Here is a 20,893-nt window from a genome sequence, read left to right as displayed (position 1 = left end):
GACCCGGGAGTCCTGGCCCTCACTACCCTGCCAGTCTTGGCTCCATCAGCACCCACCCTGGGCAGGTGTGTCCTAAGATCAGCTCAAGCACCACCCCACCTGCCCACAGTGCCTCTGAGAAGAGGCAGAATCTAATCCTCACTCTCCCTTTCTCCATCCCCCGGATTTAACAAGTGACCCTAATGCCTTCATCACCTCAATTCCTAAGCCAGGAGTCGACAGGATCCCAGCTGGGTCCCCACTCTCGGCCCCTTCCCTCTGCTCTCATCCAAAGTGAGCCCCACAAACATGCAAATGAATGTGGTACCCAGGGGATGGGGGGACAGGTTGAAGCCAGGAGATCAGACATACAACAGACCCAGTCAGAGGAAAAAGATGGGGAGGCAGAATCAGTCGGGAGCCCCGGAGAAAGGGAGAAAAATCGGGACAAACAGACAAGGCAGAAAGACAGGCAGGCGTCAGGGAGGCACAGAGATGAAACATGTACAGATGGAGAAACACAAAGAAATAGAAGTCGAATTAGGAAGAGTGCCCCAGAACTCAGGCCAGGTGGAGAGATGAGAGTCTCCTGGGAGGTGGGCGCTCACGTGCAGACACAGGTAAACTGAGGCACAGCCACCGTAGGCGTGGAGGTAGCGGCCGGCCGCCCAGGCACAGGGCAGCACTGCTCTGAGGTGTGGGGAATGTGGCAGAAGCCACGTGGGTGCCGGGAGGTCACCCCGTCCCCAGCCCTGACCCTCCGACGGCCTCTGGCCACCCCCCGCGGCCTCTTAGCCCAGGTCAGCACTGCCAGCCGCAGATGGCTCCGGGAGCCAGAGAAGCGAAGCCGCGGCGCTTCCGCCCGCCTGAGCCTCGATGTTCTCATCTGTGAAGTGGGCGGCGGTCCGCGACTTCTTCCGGACCCTGCCCTCTTTGCCCCCGAAACACGCACAGGCCCCGCGTTCCTCCAAAAAGTTGTTTTTGTCTTTTTTAAATAATGTGAAAATGCCACGCGAAGGTTTGAACCAGAGGCCCCTCCAGGGGCCGGGCTGGGGCGGGGAGGGGAGACGCGAGATGGGGGGCCCAGGTCCCCGAAGCCTGCAGCCCCTCTCTGGGGCCAGGAGTGGGCGAGGAGGGGCCTCCGCTGTGCCGAGGGGCTCCAGGCCCGAAAGAGTTCAGTTCAGTTCCAAGAAAGGCGGCTCTCCAGGGAAGGATGAGGGGCTTCCTGCCTCATTTGGCACCGAGGGGGTCGGGGGGCTCAGGGGAGCCGTCCGGGGGGCTAGGGGGGGGGGGGCCAGGGCCTCCCGTTTGGCACATGGTGGGGGAGGGGGAGGGCCCAGCCTCAGGAGCCTCCCCAGAGGCGCTGTCTGTGGTGGTGGCAGTGGCTCCGTCGTCCACAGAGGATTCTACTCTCAACCCCTCTTCTGGGGGTGCAGGGGGGTGCGGTCGTCGGGGAGTCAGTTCTCCACGGGGCCTGAGGACAGAGGAGGTGAATTACTGGGCAGACAGGCTCATGGCTTCTGTCTCTCTCAGAGCGAAAGCAAAGCCCTCACCCGGGGCCCACAGGGCCCCACATGATCTGCTCTGTCCCAATTCTGTCCTCACCTACCCCCATCCCCCTCACTCACTCCCCCCCAGCCACGCCGGCCTCCTTGCCATTCCTCCTTGGCTCCAAGCACATCCTACCCCAGGGCCTTTGCATGGCTGTTCCAACCACCTGGAAAGCCCTTTCCTTACCCCTTCCCATGTAAGGCAGGCCCCCTCCTCAGAGGCCTTCCCCGGCCCTTCTCGGTCAAGGAGTCGCCCCCTCATGTCCCCACCCCGACCCCAAGTCCTTCTGTCTCATTGCACTATGGCTATTATTCTTCATGCTTTTCCCGTGGGACAATCCCAGTCACTGTCAGCCAGCTTCCTGTCTGCTTGCCTCCCTAGAACGTAAGCTCAGGGAGGACAGGACTGTGTTTGGTCACTGCTGCATCCCCAGCGTCCAGCACAGGGCCTGGCCTGGCCCTCCCACCAAACTGTCCCATGACCCCTCGTATCCCAGTGGAAAGAAAGCCGCCGCCCATTCCACAGATCCAGACAGCCAAGGTCTGTGGGCTGGACGATCTCACCGCGGGCCACACAGTGGGCACCCTCACGCTGCCTCCCACAGTTCCTACCTGAGTGGCCTGGGTCAAGTCGTGGCCCTCGCTCCTGTCCTTGAGACTCAGTTTCCCTCTTTTTAAAAGGGGAGCATGCCCCTCGTGTCCTCTTCTAAGAAGTGGAGAGATGCTGGGGTATGTGGCATCACTCAGCACCCAGTGGACACGGGGTAAGTGGGCAGAGCCACGCCAAGCATAGGAGTCTGTGTGGAAGGGGGCCCGGCCTGCACCCCACGCCAGGGTCGTGGGAGACAGAAAGGCTCAGCGGCTTCCCTGCCCGGCTGTAGCAAGAGTATCTGCCGGCAGAGTGAAGGGATTTGGGGTTTCACATGATTGGGCCTTCCCTCTCCTCTCCTAGTGGTTACAGGTGAAGTCATCTTGGCAGGCTAGCTAGCCCCGCCGGCCTCAGCCCTGACTCACCACCTGGTGGTGTCCCCATGCCCTGGAACCCACCCTCCCTGTCCTCATGGGTGCCTCAGAGAAGACCTCTGGGAGGAAGTGACATTTGAGGTGGAATCTGAGGCTGGAGCCAAGTGAAGAGTCTGCCCTCGGCCCTGTCCTTCCTGCCCAAACCCCGCCTGTACTCTCCGCTCCCTCCTGGACCATGGCGCCGGCCTCCTGTCCAGCCTCCCAGCCTCCGGTCGGCCCCCACGTGGCCCCGGAGGGAGAGGCTGCTGCCGCCCTTCCCCTGGTCACAGCTGGCCCATGGCTCCCTAGTGCCCCCAGGACAAAGTCCCTCTCTTCAGCCCACCCTAAAGCCCTACATTGTCCGCCCTCCCCCCTTGACCCCCCCCCCCTATGTAACCCCCAGACGCACCCGCCTCCCTTCTATTCTCTGAACTGGCCACGTTCTCTCCTGCCTCAGGCCCTTGTGCAAGCTGTTCCATCTGCTAGCGCGCTGCCCCCTTCCCAGTCACCCAGTTCAGAACGGCCAGCCCTTCAAGGACCTGATGAAGGGGCATTGCCAAACAGATGAAGCCCTTTCCCCTTGTCCTCTGCTTCTCCAGCAGCCCTGAGTTTGCACTTATTTACTGCGAGACTGTGGGGTCAGTGTCTGTGGGTGGGGTAGGGTGGAGTGGGGCTCATGGATCTTGCTCAGCACAGAATCCCCCGTGCCCAGCACAGCACCTGCACTTAGCCAGTGCGCAGTGAGTATCTACTTCATTAGGTGCAGTGAGAGCTACCAGCTAGAGACCACTGCGCATGACCAGGCTGTGCTGTGTGTGTGTGTGTGTGTGTGTGTGTATGTGTGTAGGATGAAACCATTCAATCCCCTCAAGAATCTTATGAGTTAGATACTGTGATCATCCCCATTCTACAGATGAGGACACTGAGGCACAGAGAGGGAAAGTGACTTGCTCTAAGTCACAGAGCCGAGGAGGGGCAGGGCCAACAACTGGACTTGGGCACGATTTGGGGGAGCAGGAATGCAACCCCCCTGAAAGGGGCGGGTTGCCCCTTCCACCTTCTCAGCTCTATCCTCCGGGAACACCTGCGCCCGCCCAGCCCAGCGCAAGCTCTGCATCCAGGGGTATTCTCCAGAGCGGCGGCAGGACGCAGCAGAGAGCCAGAGTCGCGGCAGGATTCTCTGGGTTCAGGTGGGCAAGCACAGTGTAGGGCCTCTGTAAGTGCCTGTTACTATTAGTAGTAATGACGTTGTTGTTATTGCTATGGACTCCCTGACCATGTTCTCTCTGCTCCGCTTCAACTAACCAGCTCTGAGCACACTGCTTTCCTCCCCCCTTGTCGGCCTCCGATCAGCCTGTGCCCCCAAACGGATGTGGGATCAGGATCTGACAAGTGCCAGGCAAGAGACGGTGCAAAGACGGGCAAGACTCTGAGGGGATCCTTACAGAAAGGGAAACTGAGGCTCAGGGAAGGGACGTGACTGCCCTGGTCTATCAGGACACTGCCTAGTCTGAGCTGGTTCGAATTGGGTGAGGTTTCAATGCTGAGCAGCCAGGGTTGACTTAGAGGGAAGGGGGAGGGACTGAGGAGAGAGAGGCAGGGAAATTCAGGGATGGGGACAAGAAAGTGGGGAGACAGATGGGGACAGAGGAAGACAGGCAGAAGTGGGGGCAGGCCCGAGGGTCTGAAGCACTGTACCTGCGGGCCGGGCGTCGGGGGCCCGGGCGGGGGGCCCCGGGGTCTCCAGCGCAGGCGAGACGGAGAAGCGGGAGAAGCACAGGGGGGGGCCGGGGGGGGGGGGGGGGGGGAAATCCTCCGCCCATTCGAAACTGCCTCCTAACGGCGGGGGCGGGGGTAGTGAGGAAGAAGAGGGGAAGACGCGGTCAGATCCTCCAGACACTTCTGGAGCTGCTCACCTTCTGCTCCAGCCGTCCAACCCCGCCCCTCCGCAGTCACCTGTCTCCAGCTGTCTACACCGTGGGCCCCGCCTCAACTCTGCCCCGCCTCCAGACCCCGCCCCAGCACCGCCCCGCTTCCAGGCCCCGCCCCAGCTCCGCCCCGCTTCCCGGCCACGCCCCAGCTCTGCCCACCTCCAGGCCCGGTCTCCAGACCCCGCCTCACCTCTGTCCCCCTCCAGACCCCGACTAAGTCCTGTCCCTCTCCAGGCCCCGCCCCAGCCCTGCCCCGCCTCCAGGCCCCGCCCAGCCCCTCACCAAAGCCGCTGTCGTTGCTGGGAAACCCATCTCCGGGGGTGGCGGGGTGGGGAGGCGTCGGGGGCGCTGGGGGCGTTGACGGGTCCGTGTCCCCCTCGGGGGGGCCCTGGACGCTCAGCTCGTTGGTTGGCGTCTCCTGTGGAGGTGGGTTAGGGGGCGAACCGTCAATCCCACCCACTGTATTCCCAGCGAGCGACAAAGCCCGCTAACACTTCTGGGGCTTCAGGCATCCCAATTTACAATCGCAGTCTCTGAAGAGGTGGCTGGAGCCCCTGATCGGCCTTCGAAACCTCAGGTCAGCCTTAACCCCACCCCGGCCCGATGCTCCTCCCCCGACCGCGGAGTCCCGCCCACAGCTAAGCCCCGCCCCCCGCAGGAATTCTCTCCTTGCTCCTTAACGCGATGCTTCCATGGGAGCCCCCTAACCCAATACCGTCTCCGTAGGTCCCGCCTTGTCTCCATGACCCCTAACTCCTTCCGATATCTCGGCCACAGGCGTCCAAGTTCGGGGCGCAGAACTACTTACTCCTCTGGTCCTCCAAACCCCTAGCCCATCCTGCGCACCCCGATCTTCCCCCAAGCCCCTAAGCCCCGTCCTCTGAAGTGGCCCCGCTCCAGCCCTCCAAACCCTGCCTTTGCTTCAGGGGCCCAGGACCCTGTTCATGACTCACATCTCAGGACCTCAGCCCGGTGTGCCCCGCTCCAGATTCATCTAGACCCATCCACACCCATCTAGGCCCCAGTCCAGAAGCATCATCCCGCCCTTCCTTTTTCTTGTCAACACTATCCTCTCAGCCCTAGTTACCCTTAACACGATCCTCCCATCTCTCTAAGCCCCGCCGCAGTTCATTAGCTCTGTCCATCTCTGAACCCGCCCCTGCACTTATTTTAACACTACAAGCCGCATCTCTTAAGCCCTACCTGCAGCCTCGCCAGGGCCCGCCCCTAGCGGGTAAAATCCGCTTCATCCTGAGCCGGCCCTTAGCCTCTACCACGACAGCGCTGGTCGACAGACCCCGCCCCGAACTTCACCTGAGCCCCGCCCCCGCCCTCTAGACCACGCCCCAATCTTCTCAGCATTTTCTCCCTAGCCTCTCCGGGCTCCTGCCTGATTACCAGGTATCCCCCCGCCGTCCTTCCAGATCCAGTCTCACCCTGCAGCCCCCCCAACCCATGCCCACCAGCGCCCTCCCCACAGACCGCACCCTACCCCTCACTCCAGGCCTCGCCCCATTCCCAGACGCCAACCCCGACACTCAAGGCCTCCAAGGCCTGCCCTGTTCCCCGGGCCTCACTCTCCCCAGCCCCGCCCCCACCCGGCTGGCCCCGCCCCTCCCGGGCCCCACCCCGGGCCGCTCACCTGGTCGAAGAGGTAGACGGTCACGTCCCCGTGGAAGGAGACCATCTTGCGCTTCCTCTCCAGCTCGCTGTCCTCGGGCTCGTCGGCCCCGCGCGGAGACTTGAGCAGCCCCCGCAACGGGCGGGCCGCGTCCGCGTCGGCGCTGCTCACCACGACGGGCACCGGGGCTGCCCGCGCCCTCCCGGGGCCCCGCGGCCCCGCCGCCGCGCCCGCCGCCGCCGCCTCCTCGTCCTCCTCCTCGTCCTCGTCCTCGTCCTCCCCGTCCTCCTCCGGCGGCCCCGGCGCCCCCGCCCCGCCGGCCTCCCCGCCAGCCGCCCCGGCGTCCGCGCCCTCCCACGGGGGTCGCCGCGGGCCCGGCCCCGGGAACGGCGTGAGCGTGAGCGGCGGCAGCGCCAGAGAGAGCCGCGAGAGCTTGGCTGCGAGGGGAGAGACCCGGTGAGCCCCTGCTCCCGGAGAAACTGAGGCATGCCCTCCTGCCCAGCTGTGTGTCCTCAAGTAATCTCAGGCCACAGTATGGGCCTCAGTTTCCCCTCTTGTGAACCAAAGGGCTGCTCTGGGGCCTTTCTCCACGCAGACTAGGAGAGATCTTCCCCCTACTCCAGGGGTTAACGCTCTCCACGACTCCCCAGTGTCCACATCACAGAGCCCCAACTTCTCTCTGCCGCCCCCCACGCCCGAGTGCCCTGGCCCTGCTGACCTCCCCGGGCTCTCTTCCTCACCTCATTCTGACTTGACCTCCAGCCAGCCACTTGGGCCACCCCCCTATTCCTCCCACCTCTGAGCCTTTGCATAGGCTGTTCCTTCTGCCTGGAAGTTCCTTTTCTAATTCGAGTCCTCTTCCTCCCCTAGCTCTGGCCTGGGCTTTAAGCCTTCAGTTCTCCCAGAAGGTCAGGCAGGGCCACCCGCTCTGCACCCCATAGCACCAAGCACCGCTCCTTCCAAGCAGATGAGCTCAGCATGTAGCTGTATTTCTGTGGTCATGTGATTCATGTTTGCCTTGCCATGGAACAGACTGGACTTGGGCTCGTTCTGGCTGCATCCCCAAGCACACAGAAGTACTCAGGCAATACTAGTGGGATTAATGACTGAATGTTCCCTGCTATGTGATGTTGACCAAGGTACTTTCCCTCTCTGGCCCTCAACTGCCAGACTAAATTGGGGTGTCTAACCATCTCCAGGTGTTTTTCCCTGCCCTAAGACTCCCTGATCTCAGCCTGCTGGAAGATAAGGACTCCAAGTCACTGGAGGAGGAAACCTGGCTTCAAATACCAAGCCTACCCTGCTCGTTTGCTGTGTGCCCCGGGGCAAGCAGATCCACCTCTCTGAGCCTCTGTCTCCTCACTGGGAAATTAACGGAGGCCACTCATTCCTCCATTAGTGCAGAAGTAAATGGTGTGATGGGCCCTGTGCGGGGCAATGGTAGGGATGACAGGAGGGTCAGGGCAGAGCAGGGAGAAAGACTGGGTGTGGATCGGGTCACTCTCCTCCCTTCGTTCATTCCATTCCAGCTTCACTGGCCTTTTGCTTTTCCCCGAGCATGCCAAGTTAGTGCCCATCTCAGTGCCCTCCACCCGAAACACCCTTCCCCCAGATGTCCACCCAGCTTACTTCCTTCACATCTGCTCAAAAGTCACCTCCTTGAGGCCTTCCTTGACCATCCATCTCAGGGCGATGGGGTTGGGGGCTGTGAGGGAGCTCTCAAGGAGCTCTCAGGAAGGACAGGGTGATAGCCTTTGGAAATCAGGAAGGCTTCCCAGGGAAGGGGAAATTTGAGTGGGGTCTTGAAGGATGAGTAGGAGTTCATGCACTTTTTTTTTTTTAAGCAGGCTATTCCCAGCATCTTCCCACCCAGCAACACCCTCCCCACACCACCCCCCCTCCATCCTCTGAGGCATCTTAACTGCTCATCCCTGATATTTTCATGCTGTCTGGGGCCTTTCCTGACACAGCTGGTTGCAAATTCCCCATAACAATCTCAAAGAAGTGATAGTGTACTAATACCATGGGCTCGAAGGAAAGAAAGTTCTGTGCCCAGCCCCCTTCCTGACCCTTCCCTCCTGAGCTGCAGTCTCCTCTGGCAAACAGATCTGATACCCTTTCCCTCAAGGGGGACTGTGAGATTGCCAATATAAACCAGCGCCCATTGAGAACTTCCATACCACTGTTTAAGGAAATCAGGCCTCTGGGTGATTCGGGTGGAACCACAGTCCCTATGTCCACCTCTAACCAGGGGCCATTCATCTTTCTCTTAAATCAATCCCCCTCTGCGACAAAACATTTTGTGTTCCTACCAAAACTGTTTCCAGAAAAGGCATTTCTAGTTTTCAGGTCACCAATAGCATGGGGGGGGGGCGGTGCAGGGCAGAGTCTGAAGCTCCCTGGGTCCCAGCTTTGGGCAGCTCGGCCCGGCACACAGAGAAGGTTCGCGTGAATTGGCTTCAACCATTAAAACACGCAGAACTCTGGTTTAAAAGGGAAAAGCAGCACGTTTGGCAATGCCAGGTGGGCATTCCTGACTGGAGCTGAAAAAAGTGGCCGCATTTCCTTTCCTGACCCCTGCCCCTCAACCTCTCCCAGGCGACTTCCTTCATCTCCCAATACTGTCTGGCCCCCAGGGAGCGTCCGAGTTTGAGACCCTGGGTCTAACGGAATTGCAATAAAAGCAGGAGCTTGAGTGTGCCAGGCTGGGCTAGAGTCTTCAGAAGTCTTAACATTTTGAAGCCTCTCAGCTCTGTTAGGTAGGTTAGCTATCCTCATCATCCACTTTTGGCGGGAAACTGAGGCACAGAGAAGTAAGGTCATTTGTCCAGGGCCACAGAGCTCGAGAAGGGGGCAGAGCCCGGATCTGAGCCCAGGCGGTGCGGCTCCATGGTCTGCTCTCGTTACGGCCGGCCTGACCTGTGTGCTCCCCAGGAGCCCAAGATTCTCAGCTCAGCTGTGCACCTGGGAAGCAGCCAGGCCTCGGCCCCCAACCTCGCCCCCCTGCTCCCAGCGGCCTCCTCACCTTTGATCTGCTCGCTGTTCCCCTGAGGAGGTCCCAAGTCCAAGAACAGTCGTGGCATCTCGGGGCCCTTCCTCTCGGGCTTGGGGGGGTCCCCGTCTGTGCTGGGTGCTGTGTCTCCGCCGGCCCTGCTGTCTGGGGCCCCGGGCTCTCCCTCGGAGGAGGCCACCTCCGGCCTGGCTCTCTGTGGCGCTGGCTCCGGCCACCTCGGCTGTGCTTCCGACGGCGGCGGCGGGGGCGGGGGCGGTTGTGGCCTCGTGCTGTCTACCCATCCGGCCTTTGCGTCCACGCCGCTTCCGAGGCCGCCGCCGGGGGCCATCCCCATGCCCACTGGGGCTCGGGCCCCACTCCCGAGGTCCAGCCTCCCAACCCCGGGGGCTCTCGGTGCCCCCCCAGTCTCGGGGGCTCTCCTCTCGGTCCCGGGTTCCAGCACCCCGCTCCTGGGGGCTGGGCCAGTGGGGCCAGGGGCTGTCTCCCCGCCGTTCCGGGACAAGGCCACTGCGCCGGGCTCGGGGGCTCTCTCCAGCGAGGTCTCTGGGGCTGGCACCCCACTCTCGGGCGCCTTCTCCCAGGGCCCTGGGGCTCTCCGAGGCCCAGTCTCTGGCAGCCTCCCCGTGTTCCTGGGGAGTCTCAGGCCCCCATTCTCTGACACCTTCTCCTCGATCTTTGAGGGTGTCAGCCCCCCATTCGCCAGCACATTCCCTTCTCTCTCGGGGGACCTCAGCTCCCCATTCTCCAACACTTTCTCCTCCCTCCTTGGGGGTGTCACCTCCCCATTCTCCAGCACTTTCTCCAGCACTTTCTCTTCTCTCTCTGGGGTCCCTGGGCCCCCATTCTCCGCCACCTTCTCCTCGATGCCCAGGGCTCTCTGTCTCCCGTTCTCCAACACTGTCACCCCGTTCATGGGGAGGCTCGGGTCCTTGTTCGGGCTTGGGGCTTTCTTCCCGCTGCCCAGGACTGTGGGGTCCCTGCTCGGGCCCTGGGCTTTCTCTCTGTTCCCGAGGCCTCTCCCCATCTTCCTGGGTCCCGTCTCTCGGGGGTTTGCCCCCTTCTCCCCCAGGAGGTTCCTTGTCACGTCCTCCCGCAGGGACATCAGCAGCTGCTCGGTGCTCACTTGAACTACGAAGGTCGGCTTCTCCCGGGTCCCCGGCAGTGGGTGGGGACCCGGGTCTGGGGGTGGCCGGGGCGCTCCCGGGTCGGGGGGCTCGGGGGGAGCCCGCGGTCGAGGGACCCCTTCCTCCTCGGCTGCCCCCCCGCCTGGGAAGGCTCCCTCGGGGGAAAAAGGGGTCTCGGTCTCGTAGCCGCTGTCCCCCGGCTTGGGGCCCGGAGACGACAGGCCTGAGCCGGGACTGGCCACGGCCGAGGGAGGGTCGGGGGACACGGCTGGGTCCGCGGGGGCCCGGGGAGGTGGCGGCGGGGGGGGGGGGGGGGGGGGGGGGGGGGGGGGCCAGGGGCAGGTCGGCTAGGGAGCCCCTCTCTGCCCGCAGGGACGAGTCGTCCTCTGGGGGATGGGGGCAGCCAAGAGCAGGGTGGCCCCCCCAGCCAGCAACGGCGTCCCCCCGCTCCAGGGGCAGGCAGGAGCAGGCCCCCTCTCGGCTGCACAGGGGACAGGGCAGGGGGCCTCGGCGGCTGGGGCCACCCCCAAGGCTGCTGCTGTCTTCCCCCGGGGAGCTGCCCTCCTCCTCCTCTTCCTCCTCTTCTGCCCACGGGGCGGTACCCCGCTCCCCCAGCACCTCGGCAGGGTCTCCCGCCAGGGTCTCCCCGGCACCTCGGCCCTCGGGGTCCCAGCCGCTCAGGAGGAAGCTGCCTGATGCCGAGGACTGGGCTGGGAAGGGCCGAGCTGCAGGGAAGAGGGGGGAGGCCCAGGTCTCGGACACCAGCTGGGGGACCTCGGAAGGGGCCTGGGAGGCCTGGGGGGCAGGCACTCCTGGGTCCAGGGGGTCCCAGTCATTGGGGAAGAGGGGCTCAGGCGGGGAGCCGTGCTCCTCCAGGCGGATGTAGTACTCGCTGCTCACCGAGGGGCTGCGGGCGCTGATGACCGGCAGCACGCTGGGCGTGGACAGCGCCTCATAGAAAGGGTTGGAGGGGTTGGCATGGGGGGCCGGGGGCGCGGATGCCGGCTGCCAAGGGGGCGCCCCCCCACCGCGGCCGGCCCCCCGCCGCGCCTTCTCCCACAGGCACTCAAGGTTGAGGCCACGGCTGCTCTCAGTGACCGTGAGCACATCGTCGGGGTCAGCCCCAGGGAAGCCATCCAGAAGGGGGAATGGAGAGGAGAGGGTCCCTGGGCGGGGCACGCTGTGCTGCGGGGGCCAGGGCCAGGGGAAGGGACCGTCTCGGGGTGGGGGAGGCGGGGGCGGGGGCCGTGGGGGACGCTCAGAGAGCAGGTAGGTGAGCTGCAGTTGGAGATCAGAAGCCGAAGGGCGCTGGGCAGGTGGCCTCCAGCAGGACTGCAGGATATCGTACCTGGGGGACAGGGAGGAGGCGCAGGTGAGTAGAGTCCCAGTGTGCGTGTGGAGGGGGCAGGGAGAGACCCAAGGTGTGTGCGGGTGGGGGGGGGGGGGGGGGGGGGGGGGGGGGGGCAGAGACCTAGAAGAGGGGACAGCAAGGCAGATGTGAGGAAATGATGGTTAGGTGGCCTTCCTGTTTGGGCTGTGAGTTCTGGAATCAGAGACAAGCAAGCAGCAGGGGTCTTTTACGAGTGGAGAAACTCAGGTTCAAGTACCAGGTCTGCCACTCCCCGCCTCAGTGTCACCCCTTCCCAAGCAGCAGATGCTTCCAACAGCAAAAGGTGTGGGGTGTAGCGAGTGCTGAGACTGTGGGTGGGGTGCGAAGAGGTGAGGGGCTCTGGGACATCCTGGGGTGGGATGGGAGGGCCAGGGGTCGGAGGTCAGGCCCTGCCCTCACCAGTAGTCCGCATAGGGCAGCTTGAGCCTCGGCCGGGCCAGCTTGACGTGCTGCTGGCGGACCACGAAGGCGAGGACCTCCTCGTCGGACAGATGGCGGTAGGGCTGTGCCCCAAACTCAAAGAGCTCCCACAGGGTCACCCCCAGGGACCTGTGGGGAGCAGAGGGCGGAGAGGGGTCAGAGCCCTGCCCTGCCCCGCCTGGGGGCCTACCCCCCCGCCCCCCCGGCCTCCATTTCCACAGCCATAGGACCTGTGACCCTTCCACCTTCCTTCCCGCCCTCGACTCCGCGCGGCCCCGGGGTGGGGGGACCCCCTCACCAGATGTTGCTCTCGCGGCTCTGGTCCACCACCATGAAGGTCCCATGCAGCTCCCCAAGGAGCTCGGGCGCCGCCCAGCGCAGCGGGATCCACAGGCGCTCCGGGGTCAGGTAGTAGTCCTCCTGGGGGGCGGGCCGGAGCGGGGTCAGGCGGGTCGGGGCCCTCCCCCGCCCCCCGCCCTGATGGAGGGCAGCCCCACCTTGTAGTTGCTGTGGGCTAGCCCATAGTCTCCGATGCGCACGGTGAGGTCGGAGGTCAGCAGGCAGTTGCGCAGGGCCAAGTCGCTGGGGGCCGGCAAGGATGTGAGGCGAGAAGGGGACACAGCCTTGGACGGACTGCCCGCCTCGCCTACACTCCGCCCACCTTGCAGGCTCCGCCCCTTCTCCCCTCCTTGCTTTGCTCCTCTTCCCCTGCCCCGCCTCCCCATGCCACCTCCTCTTCTGACTCCTCCCTCTCCCCTTGTGACCCCTCCGCGGCAGGGCTCCTCCCCCTTTTCTCTATGACTCCTCCCCTCTCGATTCCGCCCCTTCTAACTCCTCCCTCTCCCCTCCAGGGCTCCTCCCCCTCCCCTATGACTCCTCCTCTCCCGATTCCGCCCCCCTCTCCTGACTCCTCCCTCTCCTCTTCTGACTCCTCCCCTCCAGGACTCCTCCCCTCCTGACTCTGCCACTCTCTGGCTTTCTCTCCTCGTTGAGCCCCTTCCTTGCGGCCCTACCTCCCACCCGCCATAGCCTCGCCTCCTTCCCCTACGTAGTACCCCCCCCACACTCTTCCCCGTGGCCCCCCGGCAGCCACCTGTGCACGTAGTTGTGGGAGTGGAGATGTGCCAGCCCGCGGGCGATCTCCAGGCCCATCCTCTGCAGCGTCCGCAGGTCTCGAGGGGGCAGCTCGGGGGACAGGCCCTCAGGGGGCCGCTGGGCCCGGAGGTAACGTTTCAGGTCCCCCTGGGAGGGAGGGGAGGGTGGGGTCAGTACCATCCCCCCTTCCAGGGACCCACACATCCAGCCTATCCGAGGCGAGGATGGGGGGGCGGCCTCTGCACTCAGCGGGCAGCCCCTCTGAGCCTCAGTTTCCCCTGCTGCTTAGAAGGGCATAACAACATAACCCACCTCGCATGCTAGTTCACTGCCCGCCCTCTGAGCAAAAGCTCATCTCCAGTAAGCTCTCCAGAGACCTTAGCGCACGTCACACGTGTTATTGCCAAAGATTCCCAGGACCCCAGGCTTGCTGACAGCCCCCAGCCCGTCCAGCCCGCCGCCCTGCCCTCCCTCCGCAGACCCTCACCAGTTGACAGAACTCCATAATCAGCAGAAAGGGCAGTGTCTCCACACAGACGCCCAGGCACTGGAGGACGTTGGGGTGCTGCAGGCTCCTGGGGGGGTCGGGGAGCGGCAGGGTCAGGAAACAGCCTTGTCCATCCCACCGCAGACCCCTGTCCCGCCCCAGGATCCCCGCGACACCAAAATCTCTCTTCCACCTCCCGACTCCCGGCCACACCCCCACACTCTTTCCCCCCTCAATGCACACCCTCCTTCCCCTGGTCCCCATCTCAGGACCGCCCCACTATCCCCCAGTTCCCAGGCCAGACCCCCAGGTGCCTCCTTGCTCCCCTTCCTCTTCACCTCACCGCCCCCCCAGCCCCTTCCCTCCCCACAGCCTGGCTGGAGCCTCCTCCTCACCTCCTGGACTCTCTTCTCAGCCTCCTCCCGGCCTCCCTGCCTCCGGTCTCTCCCTTGCAGGTCAGCCTGTGACACGCCACTCGCCTGCTCACAGCCCTCCGTGGCTCCCCCGGCAGCCAGGGACAGAGCAAGGCTCGCTCCTGGGTCTTTCCTGCCCTTCCTCAGCATCGCTTCTCCCCGCCCCGCCCTGCGCATCTCCCCAAACACACAGGCACCCGCTGAGGCTCCAGGCTTTTGCACTTACACTTCCCTCGGTAACGAGCCCTGCACTCAGCAGAGTCCTCCTCATCCCTCATCCCTCAGGCCTCAGCTTCAACATTTCCCCAAGAAACCTCAGTGCCCTCAAGCCCCCTCCTTTATCCTCACACTGTGGGTAAGAGTCAGGCTGGGGGGCCAGGGGAGGGTTGAATCCTGAGTCCACCTTTTTTTTTTTTTTTAAGTCATCTCTACCCCCAACGTAGGGCTCGAACTCACGGCCCCGAGATCAAGAGTCGCATGCTCTGGGGCGTCTGGGTGGCTCAGTGGGTTAAGCGACCGACTCTTGGTTTCAGCTCAGGCGGAGATCTCAGGGTTGTGGGATGGAGCTCCGCATCGGGGCTCTGTGCTGGGCGTGGAGCCTGCTTGGGATTCTCTCTCTCCCTCTCCCTCTGCCCCTCTCTGCTCATATGCTCTCTCTCTCTCTCTAATATATAAATCTTAAGAAAAAAAAAGAGTCACATGCTCCCACTGAGCCAGCCGGGTGCCCCCTGAGTCCACCTTTGGCAGGTGTGTAACCCCAGAGAAATCACTTCACCTCTTCCCGCCTCGATTTTCCTCAGCTGTAAAATGGGCACAGTCATAGCAACTCCCCCAGACGGTTGTAGGGAGGAATTTAATGAGACCAGAGAGGAGCCGCCACACAGTGGAAGATCCTCGCTATTATTACTGCTTTTCCGTTCCCATGTCCACACACTGATTTTCACATGGCCCCACATTTTCCTGCCTTCCCACCTTTGCAGCTGCTCTTCCCTCTGCCTGGAACATGCTTCCCACCACGCCTGCGCGACTGATCCCTCCCAGCCAACCCCACCTCCCCCAGGATCCTCCAGAGCTCCCCTCTGTCACGTGCTGCCTTATTTCCTCCTGGCACTTGTCAGTCTCGGACATTTTCTTCTTAAAATTTCCTTCTTCGTTTATTGCGTATCTCCTCCACTAGGGGGCCCCACTAGGACAAGAATTGGGGGCTTTCCGTTCAGGTGGCCGCATCCCCAGTGCCTGGACAGGGGCGCAATAAAAATGGGCACACTGCAGGATTTTGCCCTGATACCCGGCCTGGGGGTCTGTAGGAAGGTGAAAACATGCCAGGCTTGGCCCCAGGTACAGTGAGTAATTGTCCCACTCGGGTCTGGCCGGGGGCAGGGGCCACCGGGCCACCGGTGTGCCGTGGGGCTGGTGCCAGGGGCCAGGGCTCGCTGCCTGTGTTCCAACCTTCTCCACCTGGGAGAACTGTGCCTCGCACCCCTGCCTGGTCCAAGAATCATGAAACCAACTAGTCATAAAGCACCCGGCGTGTCCTGGGAACTTGACATACAGCTGGAGTTCTGAAGGTGGGATTGAGGTTGGCGGATGTGGAAGAATGCTTGGGTGCACTGCACGCCTACTAATCTGAGCCAAGGCCGGCCGCTTCTGCTATCAAATCCTCCCCGGCCACCGTGCTGGGCAGGATGCCTTTTCCCTTTGAATCCAGAGGAAATAGAGGCTCAGAGAGGTAAAGCGATTCGCCCAGGGGCCCACAGCTGGTAACAGTGGTGGCGTGGGAACTTGATCCCAGGTTGCTGGCTCGCTCAGCAAACGTCTACAAAGGGAGGACGGACACCCCCCTCTCCTCCCCCCCCACCCCGAACTGCCAGTGTCATCCTGCGCTCTCCAGCAGAATCTTCTGTGAAGGTGGAAATGTTCTAGATCTGAGCTGTCTCACATGGGAGCCACTGGCCATATGTGGCTACTGAGCACTTGAAATGTGCTGCGTGTAGCTGAAGAAATGAATTTTTCATTCGATTTCGTGTTATTTAACATAAATTTAAATAGCCATATGTGGCTAGCGGTTGCCAGCAGGGGTCTAGGGAGAGGCAGGCAAATAAGCAAGTAAGCCTATGAAGTATACGTGTTATGAAGAAAACGCACGAATTGGTGTGCTGGAGCATCCCAGGGCCCTCCTTGTGTGTGTGTGTGTGTGTGTGTGTGTGTGTGTGTGTTTGTGTAAGGGCAGGCCTTTCTGACCACAGACCTAAGGAGGGGAAGGGAGCCCACTATCTGGAGCTGTGGCTGAGTAGCCAGGAATGATATTCTAGACAGAGGGAACAGCAAGGACAAAAGTCCTGAGGCAGGAAAGAGACTGTTATGGGAAAGGATCAGTGAAGAGGCCAGGATGGCTGGGCCAAGGGGCTCAGTGGCGGGAAGGGAACAGGGGCAGGCTCTGCAGGGTGTGTGGGCTGCACAGAGGCATGGGACTTTGTCCTGCAGGCAATAGGGAGCCATGGGAGGTTGTAAAGCATGAGAGATAAAGTCCAGTGTCTGTATCCCTCAGGGTAGGTTCCACTTTTATAAATGTTTGAAAAAGGTTCTCTGTATACATATCCTTTCGATGACGGGGCAATTACTACCTCATGAGGCATTGAGGTAGCAAATGTTTATCTAGTTCTTGTCTAGAAGCCCTTAGAGGGGAGGGGAGACCAAGCAGGGGCGGGACAGGGTCTTGCCTTCCCAGACCTAACAATCCAGTAGAGGTGGGAGGTGAGGTGACAAAGCTCCTTGGGGCCATTTTGGGTGTCTGCTCAGGGCCCCAGTCCGTGATGCCTTCCTCACCCACAAGCAAGGGCCTGAGGAAGGGAACAACCCCTATGTACCCAGTGCTTAACACAAAACCTCACATCCTCTCAGCTGTCTTCTACGTGAGGATGTTTGGGCTTCCCGGACTCACTTCCTAGATGAAGATTCTGAGGTTCAGAGTGGAGAGGGGTGGGCCTCTAGCTCAGCTTCTGTGTCCTCCCCTCCCCCTCGTCATCCGGCCCCTGGCTCTGCACCAAGAAGGAACCTGACCGTCAAGTCGCACAGCCAGGAAGAAGTAGATCCAGGATTCAAACCAGGGTTGACCCCACACTAGACTCCTCCCACTCCCAAATGTCACCTCCCTGAGGTGCAAACCCGTATCTTGGGGCCTCCAGGGCCCACATCCGTTGAAAAGTCCCCAATACCTGTAGGGCTGTGCTTCGGAGATGAACTTGCGCTGCTCCAGGGGGCCTGCGCTGGCTCGGAGCTCCTTCACCACCACCTGGGCTGGGGTGTAGTCGGAGAAAATCTCTCCCAGGATCACCTGGTCAGGGGGGACCGAGGAGTCAGTGCCTGCAGTCTCCCCAGCCCCAGCCCCAGGACCACCGCCACCCCACTGCATGGCTCCAGCCTCCCCCTTCTTTCCAGCCTCTCTTTTCAGATCCCACCACCCTTGTCTGCCGCCGCCCCCCCCCCCCTCGCCAAACAGATGCAGGGTGAGAGACTCACGGGCCCAGAGTCCGATGGATGCAGAGACGGATGGAAGGATGGACAGACGGACGCGTGGAGAGCCAGGTGGCGAGGCAGAGTGGTCAATGGAGTGAGGAGGGAGGCGCTGACTGACAGATGTGGGGGGATGGGGTAGGTGGGAGCAGGTGAGAGGTGGACAGAGGCGAGGGCGCTGGGTGGGCTGGGGGACAGATGAGAAGTGGTGGGAGCGGGGTGGGGATGGGGGATGGACACAGAACAGGAGCACAGCCCTGGATTGTACGGACCCCCTCCCTCCCACCCCCAGCCCCACTCACCTTCCCAAACCAGCCACTCCCAATCTCTTGTAAGTAGCTGAGGTGCTGACGGCTAAGGCCCAGGGGGGGGGGCAGGGCGTGGGGGGGGGGGGGGGGGGGGGGGGGCAAAAAGGGGAGGCCCCTTAGCCTCTCTCCCCTTCCAAGTGCCACTTACAACCCCCACCCTCCAACTCAGTGGGGACTGGGGTCAAAGCAGATACCAATCTCTTTTCATTGGCTGCCCCAACATTCCCTGATGGATCTCAGCCTCCTCATTGGCTGCCCACAAGTTCCCAGCATCCAATCCGTCCTTCCCTTTGGCGTTTCGAGATCCTGTGACTTGACTTCAGCCTGCCATTGGCTGCCTCTGGGATTGAGATCTAGGCTGACCTCACCACTGACTGCCCCACAAGAATCCCCCAATCTGGTTTTGGATTAAGCGATGGCTTCCATCAAGATGATCTCTGCTCCCTATAGGCCGCTTCCAAGATTCTGCGGCTCCCACCTCTGCCTTTCCCCTTGGCTGCGGGGGGACCTCAGCTCCCTGGCCCCTGAGGCAAGACTCTCAGGGCTTGCCACTCTGTCCCGTGGGACCGTGGGATCCTAGTCAAGGTGTGGAGAGTACCTGAGTGGGAGGGCTGCGGGGCAGGCATCGGCAGGGAGACCTCAGCCAGCGGGAGAATGTAGACATCAGGCAGCGACTGTGAGGAGGAGGTCTCCTCGGCCGGGGGAGTGTACTCCCCGGAGCAATCCTCCCCTTCAGGGTTCTCAAACTCCTGGGGCCGGGAGAGGTGAGGGGTGGGAGAACACAGGGCTGAGACACACCATCACCCTTCTCGTCAGTGTGTCTCCCCGTCTTTCTTATAACTGTCGCCCGATTTTCATCCCAAGACTCCGGATCTTGCCGGAACTTCAGGCCAGAAGGTGCTCTCAGACTTACTGCCCCCCTCCCCCCCCAGCTACCTGGGTTGGGGGGCAAAGGCCTTGCTGGAGTCTTCCTCCCCACTTGAATCCCCGCATGCACCTCACCTTGAAGCCGACATCACCCCGTTTGCAACACAGACAGGTGAGGAGGAGAAAGATGAAGGCAAGCAGGCCGGAGCAGGAAATGAGGACCACGGCGTAGGGAGGAGCCAGAGGGGCCCGGCCCAGGGCGAATCCATCTGCGGGCACAGGGCTGGGCTGGGGTCCCGGCTTCAAGCCCCAAGCTCCCAGACTCCATGCCCCTCCCATCCTGGCCAGGATTGACTACAACTCCCATAATGCTCTGCAACCAGGGCCTCCTTGGCAGCGGAGCCGGATGGCCTAGGGCATTGTGGGAGTTGTAGTTTGAGGCCTTCTCAGGTGGTTGGGTTGGGGGTGGGGTCCCTCCTCTCTCCCCAATCTGGGACCCCCCCCATCACCGCACCGCAGGCTTGGATGAATTCCAGTGAGGATTGAAGGAAGGAGGTGTAATAGTGGAGGCTGGAGCTCTCAGAATTTAAAATACGCTCCAACGGACAGTCTCATTACCCCCTATTTGGGCAAGAGGATGAGCCCCCTAACTGCAGGCGGGGAGAAGATTCTTGCCCCGCGCTGGAACCCCCTAGTTACGGGGGTTGAGGCCTGTCTCTTTTAGGGACTCGTGGAGCACACTCATGTCCTCTGTCCCCAGCCCAAGCCCCTGAGAAGGGAACTCCGCAAGCCCTGGGTCTCCCCCAAAGCTAGAGGCAGCCTCCTCTGCTGTGTCCCCCTTAGAAATAGTATTCCTCCCCTCTGCCCCCAATTCTCCCAGAGGCCCCGTCCTTCCCGGCTCCCTGCACACACCTGCACACACACATGCGTGTGCACACACACATGTTGCCCAAACGGACCCCCTTCCCACCCAGCCCCCAGCCTTCCTCCCTCCCACAGGCCCTGCTGACAGAGGCACAGTCCCCGCGGCTCCCCAGGCCCCGGCTCGGCTGCGGGGAGACGCGCACGCAGGTGATGGAGCCGGAGCGCCGCGAACCGACCCCCGGGCAGGCCCGGGGTGGGGGTGGGGGCCGCCGGACAGCCGGATGGCCGGACACACTCACCGGGGTGGGCCGGGGACGCCAGGCAGCCGGAGGCGGAGACGGCCGCGAGGAGGATGAGGGCGCCGGGGGCAGGCATCTTGTCGAGGATGGAAGGGAGGTGGAGGTGGTGGCGGCTGGGGAGGAGGGGGGGGCGGGCCCTCAGCCCCCAGCCATGGGGACCCGCGCGACCCTGGCCTCCCCCCGGCCCAGGAGAGGGGCAGGAGACGCAGGACAGGGGGAGGGAGGGGCTGCTTACTGTCTCAGGTACCCCCCTCCCCCTCTTTGAAGGGACAGACAGATGAAGGGATGGAGAGGCGGACAGAGGAGAGGAGCTGGGGAGCCGGGGTTGCTGGGGTGGGGGGGGAGAGGGTAGGATGGGGGGGGAGAATGAGGGCCCCGCCCCCGAGGGCAGCCAGGATTGGGGGAGCAGAGAGCCTGTCAGAGGAAGGGTGGGAGGAGGGAGGATGGAGGGAGGATGGAGCGTCGTCATGGCAACTGGCTCCCCAGTAGCATTGGCTGCCAGGAGGGAGGGGAGGAGGAGGGACAGACAGGGACCAGCAGACCCTTGTGGGGGGGGCGCAGGGCCCACAGTGCGTGGCCCCGGACACTGCTGTGACACGCCACCAGCATGGACACGTGTGCTCCACGCCGAGATGCAGATGTCAAGCGGGCACACGCAGGCTGCACACGCCTGACACACGTCGCAGAGACCCTCATAGACAAGCACATCTCATACAAAGGTGGACAGCCATCGGCAGACGGGGACACGTACACGTCACACACAAAGACGCAGGGACGACGGGCTGCACTGGGCACGCACAGGCAGGCCGGCCCCCGGCACAGATGCACCCCGTCACACGGGAACGGCAAAGCTTCACAAAGACCCACACATGCCACAAAGTAAAGCCCCGAATACACAGACACCCAGGCCACAGACAAAGATCCACGCGGACACCACGGTGACATGCCGAGGCACACAGTCACAACACACAGACATTCCACGAACGGGCAACAAAGAACACCCACTGATAGCAGCAT

The 20,893-nt window shown here is 62.5% G+C and overlaps 1 protein-coding gene across 1 annotated transcript; it reads right to left on the bottom strand.

Moving 5' to 3' along the window:
- Positions 1-1,436: 1,436 nt before the first annotated feature.
- Positions 1,437-19,952, bottom strand: LMTK3 (lemur tyrosine kinase 3). Its single transcript, XM_044911362.1, is given in 16 exon segments — positions 1,437-1,453; positions 4,230-4,367; positions 4,745-4,880; positions 6,105-6,520; positions 9,109-10,544; positions 10,546-11,568; positions 12,010-12,159; positions 12,329-12,450; positions 12,528-12,612; positions 13,124-13,272; positions 13,613-13,700; positions 17,241-17,359; positions 17,841-17,914; positions 18,442-18,595; positions 18,849-18,982; positions 19,877-19,952. Coding segments are annotated over 16 exon segments (4,317 nt in total).
- Positions 19,953-20,893: the final 941 nt, after the last annotated feature.

Source organism: Neomonachus schauinslandi, chromosome 16 (assembly GCF_002201575.2).
Source record: "Neomonachus schauinslandi chromosome 16, ASM220157v2, whole genome shotgun sequence".
NCBI lineage: Eukaryota > Metazoa > Chordata > Mammalia > Carnivora > Phocidae > Neomonachus > Neomonachus schauinslandi.
Note: the sequence above shows the minus strand (reverse complement) of the source record. Positions and strands in the feature narration are given on the sequence as shown.